This window comes from Myxocyprinus asiaticus, chromosome 1, assembly GCF_019703515.2.
Source record: "Myxocyprinus asiaticus isolate MX2 ecotype Aquarium Trade chromosome 1, UBuf_Myxa_2, whole genome shotgun sequence".
Classification (NCBI taxonomy): domain Eukaryota; kingdom Metazoa; phylum Chordata; class Actinopteri; order Cypriniformes; family Catostomidae; genus Myxocyprinus; species Myxocyprinus asiaticus.
In genome coordinates this window covers 19,494,250-19,510,847 of record NC_059344.1, presented here as the reverse complement: position 1 = coordinate 19,510,847, position 16,598 = coordinate 19,494,250, and the positions used below count along the sequence as shown (strand labels likewise).

The following is a 16,598-nucleotide window of genomic DNA, read 5'->3' as shown; positions in this document are numbered from 1 at the left end:
ACACTAAATAAACATAACAAATTTAGCATTTAGATTTTAAAACAAAATTCCATCAAATTTAATTTATATGTATAAAATAAAAATAACAGTTTTATTAATGCATTTTTTTAATGACACTATTCAGTTTGATGGAGTTATGTTATGAAATTGAAATGTGTAAATCTTAAAAAGAACAGGCTAAAATATTTTTTGAGTGTAATTGGGACTTGAGAGAAGTTTTAAAATGTAAAGTTTGGGTGTTTTCTGCTATTGGTTAATAGTACATTTTCTAGTAGTAATACAAGAGAACAGAGGAGAGTATGATTAATTTAATTAGTGGGCACATAAAGGAATGAATGGACATGCCCGAGTGAGAGGGACAGCAGTAGATGGGATTATAGATCTTTTGGAAGTCCTCTGTGTGCTGTAATGACACTTCACACAGTTATCTGCTCTGCTACACTTTTGGCATGCATGCAAATACAAGCCATCGGGAGAACGTTCACCTCCACCTTTCCATATTGCACTTTAAATCTTAATGCAAAAAAACTAAAACAAAAATGCCCTCAGGTCATTCTGAGGGTGTGATACTTTGGATTTATATGGCTTTGATTTACTGGCTGTTAAAGTGGTTTACATTTATTTCTTTTTTACCTGCATAATCAAAATGTTACTTTTAACTTTGTGTTAAAGATATAGGTATTCTAAAGTTACAAGTAACTCCTACTGTTTTAGATTTGCTTAATGTAACAAAGAACTTAGATCTCAAGAACACAATCTTAATCGTGAATCCAGACCTTGTTTTAGGCAACAGGCTATTCTCTACAAGTCAATTTATGTTTGGACCTCTGCCACCCAGTTACCATTGAACACTAACAGAGTTGTATTTGAATAATATGAAGCTTCTCATGTGTAAAAAGAGTTAGAGATGCACTGAGTTGTGCTAAGCAAGCACAACATAAATATAATCATCTGTTGTGCTTCCAAGAAACATGTCTAGCGTCATCACTGTGCAACCAGCATATTACCAGGAAATGTACACTGGCGGCCAAACGTTTGGAATAATGTACAGATTTTGCTCTTATGGAAAGAAATTGGTACTTTTATTCACCAAAGTGGCATTCAACTGATCACAATGTATAGTCAGGACAATAATAATGTGAAAAATTACTATTACAATTTGAAAAAAATGTAAAACTACTTAAACTACTTCAAAGTGTTCTCATCAAAAAATCCTCCACGTGCAGCAATGACAGCTTTGCAGATCTTTGACATTCTAGCTGTCAGTTTGTCCAGATACTCAGGTGACATTTCACCCCACACTTCCTGTAGCACTTGCCATAGATGTGGTTGTCTTGTCGGGCACTTCTCACACACCTTACAGTCTAGCTGATCCCACAAATGCTGAATGCGTTTAAGATCCATAACACTCTTTTCCAATTCTCTGTTGTCCAATGTCTGTGTTTCTTTGCCCACTCTAACCGTTTCTTTTTGTTTTTCTATTTTAAAAGTGGCTTTTTCTTTGCAATTCTTCCCATAAGGTCTGCACCTCTGAGTCTTCTCTTTACTGTTGTACATGAAACTGGTGTTGAGCGGGTAGAATTCAATGAAGCTGTCAGCTGAGGACATGTAAGTCGTCTATTTCTCAAACTAGAGACTCTGATTTACTATCCTCTTGTTTAGTTGTACATCTGGCCTTCCACATCTCTTTCTGTCCTTGTTAGAGACAGTTGTCCTTTGCCTTTGAAGACTGTAGTGTACACTTTTGTATGAAATCTTCAGTTTTTTGGCAATTTCAAGCATTGTATAGCCTTCATTCCTCAAAACAATGATTGACTGATGAGTTTCTAGAGAAAGCTTTTTGTTTTTTGCCATTTTTTACCTAATATTGACCTTAAGACATGCCAGTCTATTACATACTGTGGCAACTCAAAAACAAACACAAAGACAATGACAATGTTAAGCTTCATTTAACGAACCAAATAGTTTTCAACTGTGTTTGATATAATGGCAAGTGATTTTCTAGTACCAAATTAGCAATTTAGCATGATTACTAAAGGATAAGGTGTTGGAGTGATGGCTGCTGGTAATGGGGCCTGTCTAGCTTTGATCAGAAATTACTTTTTTCGGGGCCTGAGTAGCTCAGTGAGTATTGACGCTGACTACCACCCCTAGAGTCATGAGTTTGAATCCAGGGTGTGCTGAGTGACTCCAGCCAGGTCTCCTAAGCAACCAAATTGGCCCGGTTGCTAGGGAGGGTAGAGTCACATGAGGTAACCTCCTCATGGTTGTTATTAGTGGTTCTCGCTCTCAATGGGGCACATGGTAAGTTGTGTGTGGATCACGGAGAGTAGCATGAGCCTCTGGGAGTCTCTGCGGTGTTATGTACAGCGAGCCACGTGATAAGATGCACAGATTGACGGTCAAATGCATCTGTGACTTGTCCTCTGCCACCTGGATTGAGGTGAGTAACCGCGCCACCACAAGGACCTACTAAGTAGTCACCACATAGGGGCAGTGGTAGCTCAGAGGTTAAGGCTCTGGGTTACTGATCAGAAGGTCAGGGGTTCAAGCCCCAGCACTGCCAAGATGCCACTGTTAGGTCCTTGAGCAAGGCCCTTGACCCTATCTGCTCCAGGGATGCTGTATCATGGCTGACCTTGCACTCTGACCCCAGCCTAGCTGGAATATGTGAAAAAGAAGAATTTCACTATATATGTGCAAATGTATAATGTGTGATAAATAAAGAAGATTATGAAAATTATTATTATTATAGTGGGAATTGGGCATTCCAAATTGGGAGAAAAGGGATAAAAAAAGAAATAGTGATGGTGCTGTTTTTTACATCAGTAATGTCCTGACTGTACTTTGTGATCAGTTGAATGCCACTTTGGTGAATTAAAGTACCAATTTTCTTCCGAAACAGCAAAATCTGTACATTATTCCAAACTTTTGGCTGCCAGTGAATATTTACACCCTTATTCATTTTTATTCCCTTGCTAATGGTCTGTTCACACTGTTGACAGTGAATTTCCTCCAGTGGAAATTTACAGAGGCGAATTCCAAAAGAGAAACAGATTAGAATTCTGAACAGCAAGCCTGCTGCAAAATCTGGGTTACAGGCCAAGGCCCCCCATTGTTGGTCATTACTATTGTGTGACTTGGTACCAGTAGCATTAATCCCCCCCCCCAGCTGAGGTCTAATTTGTTCCCTGAATTCAGTAAACCCCATTATGTACAACACTTTAGGCTCTTAAACTCCAAGCAATTAAAATTCTCTCTTATTGTTTTGACTTGGTCTATAACTGTCATTTTATGCTTCATTTTCATCTCTCGCTCTCTGTCTTTCTTTTCTTTGTCTCACCTGTTTTTCCTGTTTAGCTTCTCGCCACTCTCTTTCTAATTTTGGCAGCAATGGGAGGAAAGTGGGTGAAGAAGAATTTTGCAGTTCTGAACTGGGGCACATTCAGTGAAGGACAAAATTAGCAAACAGTGGATTGTTTATGAATGCCTAAAATATATTGATACGTAATATATTTGATTCTGATCAAACCAACAAAAAAAAAAAAAAAAAAAGAGCAAAGGTTTGCAATCAAACCGATGTTTTCTGGGATCTTTCTGATTCTCTTCTTCAGTGCTTCCTCCATTTTTTTAGCAAGGATGAATTCATCCTTGAAACAAAATAATAACTTGAAAATCTGTTCACTTATTATTACATTTTTCGAAATTCTAAACAGTTAAATGCGTCAACTAAGCACCTGTGCACCTACTGAAGTAAATGTGCACCTACTGAAGTAAATGTAAATTTATCCTAAACCCTCGGCAAAATAAACCTTTCTCACCATGTAAGAGAAATATATTTTACACTTCTGATATTAGAATGGCAGATCTAAGACTTTGAGTGCATGATATGCTTGGCTTAATCACAGACACATCACTTGTTCTGCACAGGCCATTTTGGTCAGATGTCTCTATAATACAATTCACTGGCTGTAAAAAAACAAAAACAATCAGGGGAACTGGTACCTCATAGAGTGAATCTTTGGCCCTCAGGCTGTTGAGTGAAATGATGCTGTTGAGGTCAGATATAATTACAATAATAGCAGCTGTGTAAACTATCATGGAAGTGAGATGACACAATAAAGGTCACAATTACAGATAGTAGTTCATTGTGCTGATAAATGGTACACTGGGAACCCATGTTGCTTTAATTTTGTCATTGCAAGTAACAGCTGTGCTTATACAAATGGTTCTATTTAACATGTTAGTTACTTACACACTGTGTGTTATTTTCTGAAAACAGAACGTAACTTGGCAGTGATTTTCCATTATCCATGTAAATAATATTATGTGAATTATCACGATTCAATAGGGAAAGAATATCCTTTGTGCCCTTTGAAAGTTTTCCAAATATCACTTTATAATGATAATATAATCAAGCTTATACAACTGTCTACTATTTTTTTATTATTATGTATTTAACATTTACCTGAATATCAGCTGGTTGATTAATGTAGATGTGTTGCCACTTTAGTGCTCCATTTGTTTTGCTTCATCAGATTTGCTCTGCATGAGCATTATTTCCAAACACTGCCACAAATGTTATCTGTTTGCCTACTGTACTGTACATGGTTTAATAACAGTGCCATATTTTATCAGTGATTAATGGACTATTTCAGGTTTTCTTAAAAAAAAAAAAAACCTCAAATCGAGGTGACAGTGAGGCACTTATAATGGAAGTGAATGGGGCCAATCTGTACACGTTAAAATACTCACTTTTTCAGTTTTTCAGTATAGAAAAAAATATGCATGAGTTCAGTGTGATAAACTTACTTCCTAACAATTTCTTTGTAAAGTTACAGCCAATTTTACAACTTCGTTGCCATGACATTGTAATGTCAACAAGCCCTTAAACCCTAAAATGACTGTAAATATTACAATTTAACCCTTGTGCGACCTTCGGGACATTTTTGTCTTTTTCATTTTTGTTTTCTTCTATCATTTTGGCTATGTTAATGCCAATGGCATAAATTTTGCCAAAGGTGTGTATGTTTTGGGGAATTTTGATATTTCAACCTCAGTTCCTATAATATATATATAATACACTGTGTATACAAAATAGTTACACTCAGGACCTTACAGACAAAAATGTCCCCATTGAAATCCATGAAAACTGCAATATTTTATTCATAAAAAACAGCTGTGGCATTATATAAACAAACTGGCATTTAAAGGGTTAAAATCCTGAAAATGAATAAATATTTGGTAGTTATGTTCAGGATTGATGTTGGTTAAAAAAAATTACTAATTGAAAGTGGAAAATAATATTAATATATAATATTATTATGGCAGTTTTTTGACATGGATATTTTTGTCCTCTATGTAACTTTTTTAAATTGACGCACAAGGGTTAATTAACTTTACAGCTCATAAAATACATGAGTTTTGACAAAATAATTAATGTAAGTGTTTTTATAAAACTGTATGCTACAAATTTCTACCTTTAAACCCTCCAAAAATTGCCTCCACATTCACTTCCATTGTAAGTGCCTCACTGTTTCGTATGTAAAGAATAAGCATTTGACAAAAATGTGAATCTCTGATTGAGCAATAGAATGCACACAGAACAACAAAAACCCTGAAATAAATGATATGCAAATTATTTGGTATATTTACATACACTCTCAGAGGAAGATGAGTGATTTAATGAGTATTTATTCTCAAGCCACAGAGCAGACACCCTTGCTTGCTCCAGTGCACACAATATCTGCCCTAATCCGGCTGGGTTTGCCTTTCACCAGTTTTCCTGCCATCTAAACCCAGAATATCCCCTTCCCAAAAATTTAACCCCCCCCCCCCACACACACACACACACACACACACACACACACACACAACTTTGTCCCTGTCAACAATCCCTGCCCCCAAACACACATACACACAAACTATCCCTATGGGATGTCTTCGAGTTCACCACAAGTCAGCGTCAAATTCCTTCGTTGACATATCCAAAATAACACCTATGATGTTACTTGTCACTTCAGAGGTAATGAGTCACGTTGAGAAAAACGTTTTTACAGTGGCTTGAAGCAGATTTGCCATTATCATTACGATCAGGCTGAGTGTGTGTGTAGGTTTGTATGTGTGCAGAAGTCCTGTCACAAATATGCCTATGTAAATGTGTGTTGCATTTCTTGGCAAATAGACAACAAAGTCAAATCCTTTAAATGTAATCTGGATTACCGGAGATAGAGTTTTACATTATTATGAACTTTTGAAAGGAATATTGTACCACATCTATAAATTCCATCACATCAGTTCATGTGCTCCATCCAGTCTGATCCAGCTCTTGGTCTGTTTCCTTCTGCAATAGTCTGGAACCATTGTAAAAGTTGATGTGTGTTTTGTGTCTGTACTCTGAGGGGGTTATCTTCAGTCTAAAAGAGACTGTGTCTGTATGTGTCTAATTGGTGGATGGTTATCACAGAAATAGTCTGGCTGGGTGTAAACTAAAGTGTGAATGCCTTGGTATATTTTGTTAAAGATTAGCTCTTTCTTCCTTTCTTTTTAGACTGCCATATGGCCATAAATATTGTAATTATTAAATTAATATTATACTAATTTAGGAGAATACACCTTTATACACCCAAACATTACATCTCCTATACCATAATGACGTTTGTTTGTTTGTTTGTGTGTTTACATGTGTGATCTCCAAGACAAGAAAAACAGAACATCCTTTCCTGGGTAGAAACACCCTGTCTGGTTTGAACAAGTCTCCTATACATTAAGCTGATGTAGCAATGTGTGCACTAAGACATGCTGCCGTCTCTCTCCCCTTATAGCATGAGGTATGTATGGTATGTTTACGTTTATCAATTGGTTTGAGGTTGTCAAATCTGAAAGCTTGTTTTGTGATTCTACCAATCTCTGTCCTATATTGGGCTTCAATAAGGTGTTTGTGTTCAGGATTGTGTTTGAGTGCAGGATTAAGCAGCATTTACTGGAGGGGTGCTGTGGTAACAAAGATTATGAGCTTAACCTGAGCACAGGGTCTATAGACATTAAGCATGTCAGAGTGGGCCCATCCATCTAGGAATTTAAATATTGTTTTAACAGGAACTTATATAAAAGTGCAACAGTTAAAACTTATTAATTGGTAAACTGTAAATTGCCTTATCATATGCTGTGAACAATTATTAGATTTAAAAAGATAATACATGGAATTTTTTTGTAAAATACTGAAAAAAAAAAAAAGTATAAACAACCTTATAATTTAGTCTATTTATAATTGACCTTATAAATTAAGTTCCTTTGTGAATCACATTATATTGTATTATTATTAAAATAGTTATGCTTCTTATTTTCGTTATCAGTTATGCACACTGGGGTGTTGACTTTCTTTCTTCAGTGAAGCACAAAAGAAGATCTTAGGCAGAATGTTAGCTCACAGCCTCAGTCCTCATTGACTTTATTTGTATGGAAAAAAGATAAGCATCAGCATTCTTCAAAATTGCTCGTCTCGTGTTCCACGGGAGCAAGATAGTCATGCAAGTTTGTAACACAATAAGAGGAAAAGGACAACAAAATGTTCAGTTTTGTGTGAACTAAACCATATGGATATGAAATGTAAGATATACAGGCACTATAAATTTCAGTATTTTTTACAATGAAATTCTGGTGACTACAGCTTCCAGATTTAATTGAAAATTTAAAAGGACTTTTTTTTTTTTTTTTTACAGACATTACTGAGTATTTTGACAGACATGTGTATGTATGTAGATCTGAGGTCCCTTGTGAATATGGTCCATGCTCTTGTAATAGTCTCTTGTTTCGTTGAATGAATGTTTACACAGCTGCAAGTCTGGCCTCCACCAGCAGTGGTCTGGCCTACTGTTTACCAGCTAGATTAAAGGGATAGTTTACCCACAAATTAAAATTCTCTCATTATTTATTCACCCTCATGATATCCCAGGTGTGCATGACTTTCTTTCTTCACCAGAACACATTCAATGAAAAATATCTTAGCTCAGTAGGTCCTTAAAACGCAAGTGAATTGAGATTTCATTTTTGAAGCTCCAAAAATCACAGCATAAATGTCATCGATACGACTCCAGCAGTTAAATTAATGTCTTCTAAAGCAACATGATCGTTTTTGGAGCGAGAAAGATCAATATTTAAGTACTTTTATCCAACGCTTCAGGAGAGGGTGGAGTCCAAGCAGTCTCTCATGTGACATATTTGCATTGCCATGGATACAGATGTATTCTCACGTTCTCCACTCAGTTGAGAACCAGGATGAGCACACAAATGCACCATTGTGAGTAAAGAAACAGATCAATACACATCTAAACCAAAACCAGCCAAGCCACTGTAAAGCGTTCCTCCTTCACTTGTAAACAGCGCTGCTCTTCTGGCTGTTATGCACGTGCATCAGTTCTCGCATTTCAAATGCCAATGCGATTACGTCACACGTGCATACCGCTGCAGAACGGAAGCATGATTTAAGTAAAAAAAAAGTACTTAAATATTATTCTTTTTCGCACCAAAAGTGATCGTGTCGCTTTAGAAGACATTAATTTAACTGTTGGAGTCGAATCGATGATGTTTATGCTGACTGTCTGTGATTTTTGGAGCTTCAAAAGAGAAATCTCCATTCACTTTTTTAGGACCTACTGAGCTAAGACATTATTCTATTTTTCTTCAAATGTGTTCTGGTGAAGAAACCTGGGATATCATGAGGGTGAGTAAATAATGAGATAATTTTCATCTTTGGGTGAACTATCCCTTTAAGATCTGGTTTGATCCAGTGTCATTCTAAAATATTGCAAGTGGTGCAAAAGCTCAACAGTAATCGACATGTGTAATAATAAAAATCTAACACACTGGCTTTATCAAACCATTTTGAAGGAAAATGAACAACAAACCAGCCTCTGGATTTAGAGCTTCACTACTGCAATGGAAACTAGGATGGAACTGAAAAAATTGTTGCCTCCTGCCAAGAATACCAGAAAAATAAAACACTCAGGGGTTTTTATGTAACTTGTAGAGGAAGTATCCCTCTCATGTAATCTGATGCGAACTCTAAAGATAGACATTACTTATGATGAGTTAATAATTTATAGCTATTGGCAGCAAACTGCATTTAATGATTAATGAATGATGTCAGCAAATAAATGTCAGAAAATGACATTCATTGTGAATGGAAATAGTTTAGGATCACATGGTGCTAAGACTCATATCTTTATGTTGATTATTTCAAAGTGCAGAAAAGTTTTTTTTTTTTTTTTTTAAAGACAAAGAATTTTATATAGTTTTTTTATAGGAAAAAGATATTGATGCTATCATCAAGTGACGGTAGTTTGAGTTTACAACTACAATAGTATTACTACAAAAATGCATTAAAAACTACAGTTAAACATGTACAAAACATCTATTTTTAGTGCTTGGATTGCAGAATTTATAAGTAGAGGGCCTTTGCATAGGCCTAAAGTTTGGAGTTTGTTGGTCTTGTGAGAGCTCTTGCCCTTGTTGTAAGGATTACAGCTGAAATCAATGTTACTCGGGTTCTTTTGTTTGTTGTTTTTCTCCCCAGCAGAAATCACAGACCTCCATCATCCTGTTATGCCGAAAACAGAGGTCATTACAATATATGAAGAAGCTCATTATTTCAAATTTGCAAGGTCTGAATTCATTTACACATTTTAAATTTATCCATGAAAGACCAATATGGTAACTGACTGTAATACAAACAGAGAGACTTTTTTCCTATGCAGTCTGACCAACTGTACACTTCTCTTTCATATAATAAATAGCATATATGTACCAAATGTGGTTTCCTTTCTAGAAAATAAGTGCACAACAATGCATCAATCTTAATGTCAAATGTACCTCTTTTTTCTCCCGGCAGTCTCCACAGAGGCAGCCCAGGCATCCATTCAAGACCTGAATGGCACAGAGGACCACCTGGAGCAAACCCAGACCCAAAACTATGGAGAACAGCACAATGTGCCAGAGAACCACATTCTCAGGGAAAAAACAATGGGACCAAATGCTCTTATCCACCAGGTAACTGCTGTTCCTGTTATAGTGAGCCAGGGAGAAACAAAAATATTTTAAGTGCTGGATAAGTGTCTCATCTAGTGGCCATACAAAGAACTGCAAATGTGTTTGGGGCAAAATCATTGGTTTTGCTCACTAAAACTAGCATGGTATTATAAGGATGTTGGTAGCAAATATGTTTTTATGACTTTATATTAACATAAAGCATTTACAGTTAGAAAAATACCAAATGCTTTTGAACATATTCCATTTTTAGGAGGGTTCTTACCCTTCTGGCATATTCTCAAAGGGATATTCCCAATTTCCACCCTCAACTTGGCATTTTGGTCCAACAGCCAGTCCTGCAGCTGCAACACAGGCACAGTAGACTGCCCCAATAATGCCAAATACAGATGATAACACAGAATTCAGCATCTGTCCGAATCAAAAGCAAGAGAATAACAGCATGAACTGTTGTACAATTAAAATTTGTAAATTGTGGACTGCTGCAGTTTGTATCTGAATAATAAATCCTATAAATGGAAGGGAGAGTGCTGTTTATGTCTCACTGCTGAAAATATTATGTTAGGCATCTTGTATCATTCAATAGCTAGACTTAATTTTATGCATTCCTGCCTTTCCAGTCATATCTATATTGCAGCTTTCTCTATATGGTGTGCTTCTTGTGGTTGATGCTGCTTACTGCTTAGTATACATTTGTGGTGATTCCCAGAGACAGACGTACTCACACGGCAACGGTTTCCACAGCAACCTGCACCACAGCAGCCTTTGCCCCCAGCTCTGATGGCAGAGCAGCTTGGACACAACATCTGATGAAGAAAAGTGTGTGAAAATGGACTTTGTGTCAATTGTAATGTTTTAGGAGAAAACTGGCTGTACACCAGGTCAAACCATGCTTGTATATAATACATGTTTAAAAACATCTATCAGTAATTTCTGACTGCTTTTATATACAGTATATTTATATTTAGTGTGTCTCGTGATGCCAGCTTTGTCTGACCATTAAGTACATTAAAGACATTGACTATATCACTACTATAGCACTGACTATATCATATGTAGTACACATTTCAAGATGTTGAGACACTGAAGGATACATGTCCCTCAAAATTCAGATTTGTGATCTACTGATTTGAGCTTTTTTTTTTGGATGATTCTTACATTTTTACATTTGGTACCCCCAAAGTTCACCCAAAATGAAAATGATCTCATCATTTACTCACCCTCGTGCCTTCCCAGATGTCTCAGCTCTGTTGGTCCTCACAATGCAAGTGAATGGGGACGTGAACTTTGATGCTCCAAAAGGCACATAAAGGCAGTATAAAGTAATCCATATGACTCCAGTGGTTAAATTCATGTCTTCAGAAGTGGTGAGATACAGATCAATATTTAAGTCCTTTTTTACTTTATATTCACAGAGCGCTTTATTAGGTACACCTGTACACCTACTGATTCATGCGATTGTCTAATCAGCCAATTGTTTGGCAGCATGTAGTGCAATACATAAAATCATGCAAATACGGGTCTGGAGATTCAGTTAATGTTCACATCAACCATCAAAATGGGGAAAATGTGATCTCAGTGATTTAGACCATGGCATGATTGTTGGTGCCAGTTGGGCTGGTTTGAGTATTTCTGTAACTGCTGATCTCCTGGGATTTTTACACGCAACAGTCTCTAGAATTTACTCAGAATGGTGCCAAAATAAAAAACATCCGGTAAGCAGCAGTTCTGTGGATGGAAATGCCTTGTTGATGAGAGAGGTCAGCAGAGAATGGTCAGACTGGTTCGAGGTGACAGAAAGGTTACAGTAACTCAGATAACTGCTCTGTACAATTGTAGTGAGCAGAATAGCATCTCAGAATACACAACACATCCAAATTGAGATGGATGGGCTACAAAAGCAGAAGACCATGTTGGGCACTTTATTAGAACCATACTGTTCCTTTCCTATGTTGTTTCAAAACAGCCCTCTCAAGTGCTCTCCTCTTAGAGTTCTTCTTTTGTTTCTGGCGATTTGCATTCTTTGTGCATATCGCCACCTACTGGGCAGGGAGGAGCATTTATAGTAAAAAGGACTTAAATATTGATTGTGCTTTTTGGAGCTTCAAAGTTTTGGACCCTGTTCACTTGCATTGTTTGGACCTGCAGAGCGATTCTTCTAAAAATCTTAATTTGTGTTCTGCAGAAGAAAGAAAGTCATACACATCTGGGATGGCATGAGGGTGAGTAAATAATGAGAGAATTTTCATTTTTGGGTGAACTGCTCCTTCAAATATGGTTACATCCATGCACACCTTTCATGACACTAAAATTAATAGAATACGTATTCTACACGAAAGATTTTTGCAAAATACACCTCAAATTACCCATCACTTTAAATCCACTTTTCCCACTATTATGTTGTGTGTTTTCACTCAGTACGATCAAGTGTCCAGGTGCAATTGTTACTTGATGAAAACATGAGCTAACTTATCTAAACATAGTCTTATCCAAGATGTTTCAAAGTACAAGGGCAATTCATCTTTTTCAGGCTTAGCAGGGAGGCTGGGCATAATGGGCCACTGTTTCTCAGGGGCCATTTCTTATCAGTACAACTCGAGTACAACTTCTGCTTTTGATTGTACCTGAAATATAAAGTTCCCTCATTCAAACACATTATTATGTTTCTTTAGTACAGTTTATTTAGTTTAATATTAAACACTGCACTGACTACTAAGTCTAATTCAACAGTTCCAATTATTTTTATTCACCTATATGCCATGTACAGTGCTGTACTGCTCTTGACTTTAAAACAGAGTGTAATATACTGAAGAAGGAGAGAGAAACTGATCAGTACTAAAGTAAATGACACACAGAGCTATGTGTTAGCCTTTTACTGTGTATGTAAAAAGTGACAAGTCAAGCCTTTTCAGTACATTTCAGTAACCCTAAAATCCCTATGTTCAGCATCTTGTAAGAACAAGACAGACTCATGTGTTTCTCAGGAAAGAGATGATTTTGTACTGACAGAACATGAATGAAAATAGATAAATTCACAGACTAAATACTCACAAACAGTCCCCCACCAAGAAGTCCTCCCATAAGCCAGACCTGCAGGGATATCTGTCCTGTTTCCAACTTCTCTCCATTAGGGAAGAACAAAAGTAAATTGGCTATTATACACAAAAAAGCTGAAGGCAGAAGTGTTAGCCCCACTAACCGCGCACATTTTCCTGTACAACACATTGTGATGGATTTGTATGTAAAACTATAGAAAACACGTGCAATTGTCAAAAGGTTGTGGTTTTCTTGGCGCAGCACAGACACTGACTGACAACACAGAATGCCCTTTGAGACTGGACACTATTTACAGTGCTTGTGTCAGTGCCATTTATGGTCTGTTAACACAAGAGTGGGCAGTGGGTGCAATTTCGGCCTGAGATAATTAGCATTCATAGTGATAAGTGCTAGATGTCTGATAGCTCAATTTTAGGTGTGTGGGGACAAGAGTTTCAAAGCCACATAATGAATCATAACAGAAAATAAAGCCCTGTTTTATAACCTATTTCATAATATTACTTTGTAAATGGCAATTGTATTAACTGTGGGCTGGTAAAAATGTGTCCTCTGTTAGTTGACCATCGCTGTTTTTTGTGATATGTACAGCAAGCAACATAAATAAATAAAAGAAAGTATTAGATGTGTTCTTTTCGATACCAAAGGTTGTTTTCAAACAGTAAAAATCTTTGCAATAGCACCAGGAAAATAAACATTTCTTTTCAGAAATTCAAATCCTGCCCTTAAATTGTTTTTGTCACAAAAAAACACATTAGCTCTGTAAGACCTGACATACAGTGCATGTATCAATATGTATTGATTTTTTATTTTATTTTATGTTTTATAATATTTGCTAATTTTCCACAAGTGACGCTTTTATGGTAATTTGTTGGTCATAAGTTGCTTTTTGAAAGACAAAAAAATTAAAATAAATGTTGTGGTCTGCTGATTGGTCAGTTTAAATGCGATCAGGTCTAGTTTAAGTCACATGGTCAAGTAAAGGATAAAAGAGACTTGTAACTTGTGCTCTGGGCTCTTCATTTTGGGCTCTGCTCTTGAGCAGTTTTCAATGGCATCTCTCTCTCTCTCTCTCTTTCTATCTATCTTTTAGTCTCCTTCACTCGTGTAGTATGCATTCTGGTTTGATGTACAAATTGTATATATCCACTTTGTAACTACTGCATCAATTATTTTTGATTAATTTACTGTTATTAAACATTTTCTCTTTAATCCATGTCTAGCTTCTATCACTGTGTAAATTATATACTTAAGTGCCACATATTGCATTACAATAAGGTCATAGTATGGTTCTGAACAGTGTGGTCACATTATTAAGCTGTTCTAACTGAGGTTATTTCCTTTTTTGGTTTAAGTAACAGAAGGTGGTAATAGACACGAAATGCAGTTTTATTCCATCTTGCTGTTAACATTTCTTCAGTCACCACTGCATTTATACGGCTTGAACCATTGTACTTGAAAAACTCACCTTACACATTTCTATCGATTTAATTTCTACTAATTAATTTAAGACGATTTCTGATACGTATTGGGTACCTGTAATAAACCCATGCATCTTCACTCTCAACTTACTCCATTTTTTATAGCGATTTATAGAGTTACAGATTAGAATATTGTTTAAGTGAATAATATTTCTTTTTTTAAACGATACAGCTGGCTGAATATATAAAAATGTATATCAATATCAGCTCCCATAGGTATATTTTAGTAAAATAATACTTTTGCATTTTTTGAATTCATGCAATTTACTTAATGTAATTTAATGACCAAATCTATTTTTTTAATTGTGTTGAGCATAATACTTCCTAAAATGTAATCCATCTCTGGTAACAATTTACAATAAAGTTCCATTTATGAACATTAGTTAATGCATTAGGTATCATGAACAAACAATGGACAATATTTTTTTACAGCATTTATTACTCTTTGTTAATGTTAGTTAATAAAAATACAATTGTTCATTGTGAGTTCATGTTAGTATGTTAACAAATACAACATTTGATTTTTAAAAAGTATTAAAATATGTTGAAATTAATATTAACTAAGAATAAAAATTCTGAAAAGTATTGTTTATTGTTAGTTCATGGTAAATAATGTTAACAAATAGAACCTTATTGTAAAGTGTTACCACAATTAGGATATTATTAACAATATGTTCACATTTTTTTAACAAGATTATCTATAAATGACTATAAAGTAAGCATACGTTGCTTTAATCCTTTACAAATTAATTCTGAAATACCAGCAACGATATAAACGTTATGCCACCCTAACTGTCATAATCAGCAAAGATTTCTCAGCAGAAATGGGCAACACAGAAGCGGTTGAAGAGAAAGTCCAATCCCCCACAGGGCAATAGACTGAACAGGACAGGTTTTTCAGAAAAGCGTCATTTTGAAGATTTAGAGGCCTAAAAAATGTAGAAAGAAAAAAGATTTAGAGGCCTAAGAAAGTCATGGATCAAAACGATACATCTGGCGTTAAATAACAAAGTGAGAAGAAGAAAACGGTAAATATTTGACTTTTCTAATCAGATGGCATGGATCTAATGTGATCCGTAACGCGACGACGGGACGCGCATGCAAGAGGCCATTCCGAGATCACCTGCGGATTTGTCACGTTCATGTTTCAGCTTAACTAGTGTCACTGCAACTCGGACTCGAAATGAAGTAATATTTTAAGTAACATTAATCGTGATCTACTTGTTTCAAATGAGTTGCCGACAGTTTATTCTCCTGCGGATTATAATTTTTCGGTATGGCTAGTTCACGTTTCAATTCCCATCCATTTTGTCTTATTGGAACAACTATTTTGCTGACATCCCATAGAAGAAAGTGTGGACCTTATCACATGAATATTTGATCACCAATAAGGTCAAGGATGTGTCCTGTAAATTGCTACACCGGTTTTACCCTGTTAAGCTTTATTTAAAAAAAAATTAAAAAATGTTTTCGGAAATGTTGCTGAAGAGGAGTCTGACTTTCATCATTTCCGGGAGTGCACACGTACAGAAACTTTTTGGAAAGACTTTTGTATCTTTATACGGTTATGTCTGTTAGTGAGTTTTTCATACACAAATGTAAATGTCAATGTGTTGTGCCATTTTTTGCTATTTTTTGTAAGGATTTAAAATCCTATTTGGTTACTCTACCTACAGCAACTCCAAAGCCCTAAAAACCATTTCTCTCTGATTTCTATAATGTTTCTATACTTTTATAATATGTTTTTGAATGTTTATGCATGTATACCCCTGGCATTTTTATTCTCCTTTTTGCATTAATATATATATATATATATATATATATATATATATATATATATATATATATATATATATATATATACATATATATATATATATATATATATATATATAAGTTCACATTTCAGTTGTTGAGGACAACGCTATATATTTAACACACTGTTTAAACTCTCAAAACGTATTTATTTGTATCATCGTGGTGTTGTTAAAACTATTGCATTATTTAAGATAAAATGCA

At 35.6% G+C, this 16,598-nt stretch overlaps 1 protein-coding gene across 1 annotated transcript; it reads right to left on the bottom strand.

Annotated features, from left to right (window-relative positions):
- Nucleotides 1-7,419: 7,419 nt before the first annotated feature.
- Nucleotides 7,420-13,973, bottom strand: LOC127449225 (transmembrane 4 L6 family member 5-like). The gene is made up of 5 exons (XM_051712534.1): nucleotides 13,096-13,973; nucleotides 10,770-10,850; nucleotides 10,310-10,455; nucleotides 9,871-10,060; nucleotides 7,420-9,598 (listed from the first exon to the last, which is right to left on the bottom strand). Exons 1-5 carry the CDS (start codon nucleotides 13,267-13,269, stop codon nucleotides 9,581-9,583), a joined length of 609 nt encoding a protein of 202 aa, XP_051568494.1. The 5' UTR covers nucleotides 13,270-13,973; the 3' UTR covers nucleotides 7,420-9,580.
- Between the last annotated feature and the right edge of the window lie 2,625 nt (nucleotides 13,974-16,598).

What these genes read in the sequence shown, in the direction of transcription:
- LOC127449225 (XM_051712534.1), bottom strand. Translation starts at nt 13,269, where the DNA reads ATGTGTTGTACAGGAAAATGTGCGCGGTTAGTGGGGCTAACACTTCTG. An exon ending in GCTGTGGAAACCGTTGCCGT is followed by an intron (nt 10,456 to 10,769) that starts GTGAGTACGTCT and finishes TGATTCGGACAG; the next exon opens with ATGCTGAATTCTGTGTTATC. An exon ending in TTTGAGAATATGCCAGAAGG is followed by an intron (nt 10,061 to 10,309) that starts GTAAGAACCCTC and finishes TCACTATAACAG; the next exon opens with GAACAGCAGTTACCTGGTGG.